Source organism: Chiloscyllium plagiosum, chromosome 39 (assembly GCF_004010195.1).
Source record: "Chiloscyllium plagiosum isolate BGI_BamShark_2017 chromosome 39, ASM401019v2, whole genome shotgun sequence".
In the NCBI taxonomy this organism is placed as follows: Eukaryota; Metazoa; Chordata; class Chondrichthyes; order Orectolobiformes; family Hemiscylliidae; genus Chiloscyllium; species Chiloscyllium plagiosum.
The window spans coordinates 18,111,439-18,120,482 of record NC_057748.1 but is presented as its reverse complement, the minus strand read 5'-3'; the positions used below and the strand labels follow the sequence as shown (position 1 = coordinate 18,120,482).

General features: G+C 40.1%; 1 protein-coding gene across 5 annotated transcripts in view; it reads right to left on the bottom strand.

The window, feature by feature from the left end:
- Window positions 1-2,203: 2,203 nt before the first annotated feature.
- The window catches only part of l3mbtl2 (L3MBTL histone methyl-lysine binding protein 2), a 109,577-nt gene continuing 102,736 nt past the window's right edge, over window positions 2,204-9,044 (bottom strand). For all 5 annotated transcript variants that reach the window (XM_043679906.1, XM_043679905.1, XM_043679903.1 and 2 more), the window contains exon 17: window positions 2,204-7,681. In XM_043679906.1, coding sequence (XP_043535841.1) covers window positions 7,575-7,681 — 107 coding nt within the window. In that variant the 3' untranslated portion in view covers window positions 2,204-7,574. The remainder of the gene's footprint in view (window positions 7,682-9,044) is intronic.

Below are 9,044 nucleotides of genomic sequence, written 5' to 3'. Positions count from 1 at the left end.
TGTGGGAGAGAGTGAGAGTGGGTGAGAGTGAGAGTGAGAATAAGCCAGAGAGACGGTGAGTGTGTGGATGTGAGTCCGGAGGGTGCATCATGGGTACGAGAGACAGCTTGTGTTTGAGAGGGTCTACGTGAGTGTGTAGGTGTGTGTGTGTGTGTAAGAGAGAGTGAGAGTGTATAGTGCAGTAGCATCACCTGTTGTGTGACATGAACCAAAGGTCCTGGTTGAGGCCAGCCCCATGTAAATTTACCATTGTAAATCTCTTCTGAACCCCTTCTAGCTTACTATCTTTCCTGTAACAGGGTGACTAGAACTGGACACAGAAGTCCAGAAGAGGCCTCACCAACACCCCGTACCTCAACATAATGTCCCAACTCAAAAGGTCTGAACAATGAACACAGGCGTGGTAAAAGCTTTTTAACCAACCTGTCTATACATATTGCAAACTTCAAAAACTTATGTACCTGAATCCCTAGGTCTCAAGTTTTCCTAATCCATCTTCACTGGTGATTGCTTTAAGTTTCTCTTCCTTTGCACCCAATTTTGAGATGCTTGCTGTATCTTTTATTATGATGGATACAGGATACTTGTTCAGAATAATCTGGTGTCCCATAAATTCCTAGACTTATCCTCTAAGAAACCTATGTCCACTTTAGCAAGTTATTTCCATTACATACAAGCAAAGAAGCTTTCACTGTCTGAATTTATATTCCTTGATCATTTTCACTCAGCCTCCAGTTTCTCCTTTTTGTTAAGTCATCCATAGCTGGTTTCTAAGCTTCTCAATCCCGAGCTACCATTAACTGAAATGTAACATTGTACATCTTCATTGTCTTCATCCAGCTGATCGCTTATACGAAATTACCAGTTTCTGTTATAGCAATTAGTGGTACTAAAGAATTTATGTAATGTCTTTTGTCCCCTTTCATCCACTTTTCAACGAATGAAACATTTTTGATATGCAGTCACTGTTGTAATTAAACACAGCAGCTAGTTTGCACACAAGCTCCTACAAATAGCTGTGATCATGACCAAATATTTTGTTATTGAGTGATAAATATTATTGATGAGGATACAATGGAGAATTCCCCTGGTCCTCTTATTCAAGAGCAAAATAGCCATGGAGTCGTTTACACCCACTCTCAGGGCCAGTGTTTTAACATTTCAGCCAAAAGACAGTACCTCTGACAGTGCAGCACTCCTATGGTTTAGTACACCACTGAAGTGTCAGCACAGAGGACATGCTCATGTCTGATATGGGTTCTGAACACACCAAATCCTGATATTAAGGAGAGAATGAAACCTAATACACAGCTAGCAGGAAAATTCCACTGCCACTGCAGAAATTAAGTTAACACAGCCCAGAATAGGAATCAAACTCAGATCTTTCTGCATTCCGGCTGGGTTAAATATTGATCCTCACTACACTTCAAAGCTCACTTCCATAGTGGAATCAAAATAAATTACAACAGTCTGCGCTGTTCCAAGGATAGGAGCTTCATCTGTTGTAAACAGATTAGCAAAGTTGAAATTTGGGGAAGAAAAGGTTGAAAGGAGATTTTATAGATGTTTAAAATCATAAGGGGTCTGAACACTGGATAGGGAAAAGCTGTTACCATTAGTTGGAAGGATCAAGTAGACAGCAGAGAATTTATTTCACGCAGTCAATGGTTAAAGCCTGGTATATGCTTAGGGAGTAGTGGGAGCAGATTCAATTAAGACATCAATCCAGGTAGAACTAGATCAGTACCGAGACAGGAAAAATGTCTAGGGTTGCAGGGAGAAGGTGGGAGAGTGACACTAGTTGAATTACTTAGCATCAAGGTAGCCCTGCAGTGTGGAAGCAGGCTATGCAGCCCATCAGATCTGCACCAATCCTCTAAAGAGCATCCTGCCCAGACACAACCTCACCCCTAATCCCCATAACCCTGTATTTCTCATGGCTTACCTACCTAGCCTTCACATCCCTGGACATCATGGGCAATTTAGCTTGACCAATCCACCTAACCTGCGCATCTTTGGACTGTGGGAGGAAACTGGAGCACCTGGAGGAAACCCACACAGACACAGGGAGAATGTGTGAAATCCTCGGAGCAGGTGCAGACAATGAAGAGCTGAATGGCCTTTTTCTGTCCAGTAAGAATTTTGAAATTCTCAGTGCAGAGGGATGAGGATTGAGAGATTAATTCAGAACAGAAGGAAACAATTGACATCATACAAAATATGGTTTATTGACATAATCAATGTTCATTACAAGGATTAACCCCTTACAATTTAGCAAATATAAATATTAACAAAGTCTCAGTGAACAGATTATGTTTCAGATTGACCATCCAATTAATTAAAAAGCGCAGCAATCCCCAAACTAGGAAATGCAAGTTACTAATCTCTGCTCATTATTAGCACCAGTTCTTCTGTAGAGAGTAAGTAATTTATTTCTCATCTTGTTGCTTATCCAACACAGTTGTTTTGTGGCACAAAACATGTTCATTGCTGGAAAGAGAGAGGGCTATGTTGCTGAAGGTTTTCATTGTGCACCCATAAGGACAGATGCAAGAATGCCAAAAACTCAACAAGACAATGATTATGATTGTTTGACAAATTAGCTCTGATTGGCTGAGATGTTGCCATGATTCTAGCCATTGCTGTGATCATTTCAAATTTGGCATTCTTGTACTTGTCCTGATGAGTGAGACACAAAGAACATCTTTTCAGCAATGTTCAAGGTTGCTTTTATTAGGTAACTTCTTTGTTGTCAAGTTCCTGGAACTAATATTGGAACAGTGCACTTTCCTGCAAATTAGTAGACATGGAGGGATTCAGGAGAAAGTAACAAATCTTCATTATGCAGTTTGCTGGACTGACTGCTTTAAAAGCTGGAAAATTCAAAATAAAAATGCTGGAAAGGAACAGCAAGTCAGTTTGGCATCTAAAGGCAGGGCTTAGGCCATGTCCCTCATAACATTCTACTTCAAGACAGCTGGTGAAGGGCTAGTGATTTTCTCCTTTACACACTGATGAATTGAATATGTCTGATATTTTCCTGTCAGTAACAGGCCAAGGCTGAAAATGTACTCTACGGAGTATAAAAGAAAGGAGGATTTAATTGTTCCAAAAGATTTAAATAAGTAGAAACAGCTTCCACTGTGCAAAGATCAGGAACTAGTGGACACAGATTTAAATTGCATGATCCTTTAAGCTGCCCAGTAACAGACTGCTGTAGGCAGACAAGCAAAAAACTGACATCACCAGTGGGCCAGGAGTAAGTCATTCATGGATTCATTTAAAGAAAATGAAAGAAAGCAAGCAAAGGGTAGGAAAAGGAAGAGTTAAAAAAAAAAGTCAAAAACTGCAGATGCTGGAAATCAGAAACAAAAACAGAAATTGCTGGGGAAACTCAGCAGGTCTGGCAGCTTCTGTGGACACAGTGACAAAGTTAATGTTGTCAGTCCAGTGATCCTTCAGAACACACTGCTATTAATATCCAGCAAACCCTGCACGACATTTTACACATGAACAGCTGTAATAAAGAGGCTGCAATGCCCACCACAGTTCAGCTGCTATTACTCACCAACTCAGGGTTTTGATATACCAGAGGCCACCTGCAAAGCCATACATAATTGAAGTATAGTTGGAACTCAGCCAGTAAATAGTAAGAAGTATGAAACATCAAATAAAGTAACTTGTCCCGCGTGTGCTTCAGTTCAACCCAATAGAAAAGGCAGTTAAGACTCAGAAGTAAATCTGCATCTCCACTGTTAGCATATGCATTGAAGGTGAAGCCAGAAAGTTGCAGAGAATGGGGATGGGAAAGGGAGAACAAAAATTACCAACAAATTGATCTACTTGCATTCTACTGAATTTATAGACCAGTTATTTTCACAATCTCTTACTGTATATCCTCTATTATTAAAAATTACATTTTATTATTGGGTTTGGTAGAGGATCATTAACTTTGAAGGCCCTTTAAGTTACTGAGCACAAGTAAAAAATAACTTTGTAATAATGCATATCAATCTCAAACAAGATATTATAAAAATAGACAAATATACATACTTGCATTACATCACAAAATACTTCACAATTTATACACATTTGAAGAACATGAATTAAAAATTTAGTTCCCATGATACATACTAAAGTCCAAATTTCTTGCTAGTGAACTGAAAAGGATTTCTTGACATACCTGCACTAATGTAGCCACAAGCCTGTACATCATGATTAGAGATACAAAGAGCAAGCAGGGGAGGGGCTCAGTGTCCACACTGCAACTGCAGAATGTGCAATAACTTCTTTCACATACTCACTTTATTTCATTTCTGACAACTGACTTCAACCACATTTATCTATGTATTAAAACATGTACGAGCAATTCATTCTTCAAGTTTTTAAATTTCATCTAGCTTTAGTTTTAACCTAGATTTGTTGAGAATCTAGACATCAAAACCCTTCAACAGCAATACCACCAATCACACTCTGGTATTCCCTAGAAACCATCTGAATCCTTGACTTAACAGCATCTAATTAATCCCAGCTATCAAGTCAATCTTCTTGATTCTACAGTTTGCAATCGTAGGTCTCTTGTGGTGTGGTGGCACTATCCTCACCTCTGGATCAGAAGGTCTGGAGACAAGATCCACTTGCTCCAGAGAGGTGTGTGAACAAGTTAAATTAAAAAATATCTATTCTGCAATTATTCCTAGGCAATGCCCATTTCCCATATAATCCATCTGAACCCGGTGATTCTACATGGGTTCAGAGTGAGGAAAGCTCTCTCTTAAAAAAAAATCACAAAGCCTATACTCAAACAGAACAGCAGACACTAGAAGGCAGTGCGTTGACAAAGAAAAACTTACTTCAACTAAACATGATCATACTCGCAGGTTTATAAAATTACTTGGAGGTACACAAAAGGGAATTCTTCTTGAAAGCTGCACTAGCTCTACAGATCAAAAATTAAAGTTTACCTTGCTTAAAAGTGGAAAACAAATGCCAGGACCAAAACTGAATCTGAAGACTTTGTTAATAAAATTAGAAATCTCAGATAGAAATAAAATGAATCCATTTCCAACTTTGCCTTCCTGCTTGTGTTATAGGAGTAATTACACAGCACAATAAAATAATGAAATTGAGTACATCTGTAACAAAGGTCCAACGTCTATGAGTTGGACTCAGCTTTTTTGCTTAAGAGATAGAGGGACAGAGAGGCAGCAGGAGACTGTATGAGAGGAAGGCAGAGTGAGAGAGGACAACAGCAAGCAATAACAAAGAGAGACGGAGTGGCAAAGAGAAGGGTGAAGAGAGGTACCAGGTGGGAAGAAAGCTTGAAAATTACAAATGAAAACAAAGCGCTGAAAAGGATTAGTAAGTCAGTCAGCATCTAAGACAGAATGCTTGACAACATCTCATTTAGACTTAGTGAAAGGATAGTGATGCAATTTTTTGTTCAGACACTGATGAATTGTATTGAATGGCTGATATTTTTGCCCTATCAGCTGTGGACTAAGGCAGCAATTATTCTTGTTGCGGCATAGAAAAGGAGAATTTAATTGCGGGGAAGTGAGGTGGTGAAGGAATTTGAAAAGGACTAAAATAAGTAGAAAAAAAGTTTCCACTGACACAAAAGTACAAGGGCAGTTCACCATCACCTCAAGGGAAGTTAAGGGTGGGCAAATGCTTGCTCAGTTAGTGAGGCCTATATACCACAAACAGCTAACATTAAAAACAGTTTGCATTTATTTATCCACCATCTGAAGGATTCCCACCTTCAATGATAAAGCAGCACTCTCAGTACTGCAAAAAGAACATGAGCTGAAATGTTTGATCCCAAATCTCTAGAGTGGAACTTGAATTTCTCATGAGGGAGAGTGCTCAAATGAATTAGTTTGCAAAGGATTAGAAAATCAGCAGGAATAAAATGCTTGAAACAGAAACAAACTCCTATTTCTGCACAAATTCTTAAATGCTCCAGTGCAGCTTTACCATTGATACTGGTTTCTCTTCTGGAGTTGTTTTCTTCTTGTCGTCATTAGATTTCACCCAATTATTAAATGGTAAGAATGGAGCTTTCACTAAGGATTCAGCAGGTTAATACAATAGATAGATCTAGCAGATTTCAGTCTCAAACTTCAGTCTGGACCAAAGCAATATTGAGGAAATTACAATTAACTTCAGTTTCTTGGTCAGAAATGAGGAAAATATCCCAGAATTACAACCCTTTAAGGTGTCTGTGGAAATATGACTCAGTATCACCCAGCCACTGTCTCTTCCACCCTCCCTGGATAGGGTGAATGTAGAGAGGATGTTTCATCATCTCTTTCAAAACAAGGGTCGCTCATTTAAGGCTGAGATCAGGAGGCAGTTCTTCCCCATAAAGGTCATTGAACGTTTGGAATTCTCTTCTTCAAAAGGCAGTGAAAGCAGCAATCTTGAATATTTTTAAGCTGGGATAGATGGATTCTTGATAAGCAAGGCAGTCAAAGACTATCAGGTTAGGCTGGAATGAGGAGTAATCAAGTCAGCCATGCTGTTATTGAATGGTGCAGCAGGATCAAACGCTTGAATGGCCTGCTCTGGTCCTTGTTCATACGTTTACACGTACACACTGCAGTCAAACTGTGTGGCTCCTACGCTTGATCAGCCCGTTAGCTGGATTCCAACATTCGCACGAGCAACAACTAAATGGCCAAGCTTCTGGAGAGCAGCAAATTACCACTACAGACAAGCAAGGAGACACTGTATTTAAGACAACAGGTGGGTTACTGAGCAAAGGGTAGAACAAAGAAAGATGAGAAGGTAAAGCAAAGTCCCATTGTGACGTGGTTTCATGCAGATCACGATATGAGGTTTGACAACCTGCATCAAGCTAACTCATTCTCAATGGGATAACGACAGCATCTCCAAATGTTTGTTATCATGCACTGGTAAAGAACAATTGAGAATAAGCACAATTCTTGCCACTGACCACCAGCAGTGGCATCGGTAGAATCTAATGACCAGGTAGAGGAGGCTGAGCTACAGTGTCTTCCTTCACCACCACAAAATTAAATCACTGATCTGTGCTCAAGTTCCCTCACAAAGAATGGTAAATGGGTGAGATAAAAGGACTTAAGGGTAAAGGTATAAACACCTTCAGGGACAGGAGGAAATCTATCAGTTTAAATGCTATACACTTCAGGCTGTCAAATCGGAGCACTGAATACCATACTAATGTTTTACAGAAATCTGACACTCCTGTACAGACTGTACTTTCTAAAACACACATTGGCCTTTTTCAGCCACAATATTTTTACCGCCTTAGTACTGCAGAACTCTCCTGGCTGATTAATAAATCATAACCTTTTTTGGCAGGCTGGAATTAGGAACAAAAGAATCCTAGTGTAAAATGCTTCTGGTGGCAGGATCCAGTCCTAGCCAGTTTAAACCAGTCAGATCCACTCAATCCAGCTCGAGGTCGAGGGCTCCCGGTTGCAGTTCTCCTTCTCAGACACCAGTCCAAAAAGACAATCACTTACAGGGTCGAAGATTAGCCGGTTCACATGGGCGCACTGCAATGTCAGAAGTGATGTCGGGCTCACTCAGTCCACTGGTTCCTGCTTAATGTTTTCTACAGGAATCAGTAGGTTGCTGGGGTCCAGTGGCGTTGATGAATCGACTGTCTCCTCCTTCACCTGTACTGCAATGACTGAGACAGAATTCAAAAGGAGAAAAATCCATTTAATTGAGGGGCACTATCATTTCAATGTTAATTAAAATGAAATTGCTAAGGAGGATGATCCTAGACCACCCACACTGGCTTGATTTGGAATATTTGCAGGTAAATCACCTGACAGCTTTGCCTCAGAATGTAGTTTTGTTTACTGTGATAGGAGGAGCTGAAACAGCTATTGAAAGATCTGGAAGAAATAGGAGCAATATAAAAAGAGAACTGTCCATCAGACAAATTTGCTGGCCAAAACTAACTGTTGTTCTGAAAGATCCTATCCTCTCATTCTTCCGTGGTCTTGTTCCATGCTACCTCCGTAACCCTGAAGCTTTCCAAAAGCCCATAATTCACAAGAATCTGGAGCAGGAGCGGGCCACTTAGCCCCTCGAATCTGCCCTGTTTTCAATAAAGTTATTGTTGATTTGTCAGTTTTCAATAATTGATTCACCAATATTTTCCCATCTGTTACATAGATATGTAGGTCTAGATAGTGGATGGGAAACATTGTTCCTGTTTGTAGAAGGTCCAAAAATGAGAACATGACTTGTAAATTAGAACATATCAAGTGAGAAAAACACTCACACAATGAATGGTTCAGGTCTGGAATGCATTCCCTGGAAATGTGGTGGACAGGTTCAAATGAGGCAGTCAAGAGGACACTGGATGATTATTTAGATACATGTGAAAGTTTATGCTGAAAAGGGAGGAGAAGGGCATCAAGTTATAACACTCACTTGGAAAGCTAGTGCAGAGATGATGGACCTAACTGGCAGTCTTTTGCACTGTAACACTTGATTCTTCCATGAACATATTCAATGTTTACTCATAAGACAACTGCTTCATCCCAGGAATCAGCTTAGTGAACCCTCTCAGAGCTGTTTCTAATGCAAGTAGATTCGTCCTTAAATAAGGAAACCGAAACTGCATTTTACTCCAACATGATTTTCTCTGATTTTTATTCATGTAGCAGAACCTCAATAATTCCATATTTACATGCCCCCTGCAATGCAAGTAAACTTCCCCCTCCCCCCCCCCCCCAACCTTCCTAACCATTTGTTGTACCTTAATGCTGACTTTTTTGTGACTAATGAACAATGCCTCCAAGTGTAGCCTCTTGCACACCCCAGTTTCCTCCAACCTTCTGGGTCCCAAGTTCTGGAAATCCCTCTAACCTTCTCCACCCTCCCTTAAAAACTTCTACTCTGACCAAGCATTTGGTCACTTGCTCCAGCTTGGTGTCAATTTTTGATTGATTGTTGTCATTGTTGACCTCAAGTTGTCAACTATAGTGCTAAACTGTAGAGACTAATCTAGGGGCAAGAAATGCAAAAGGACAAAATAT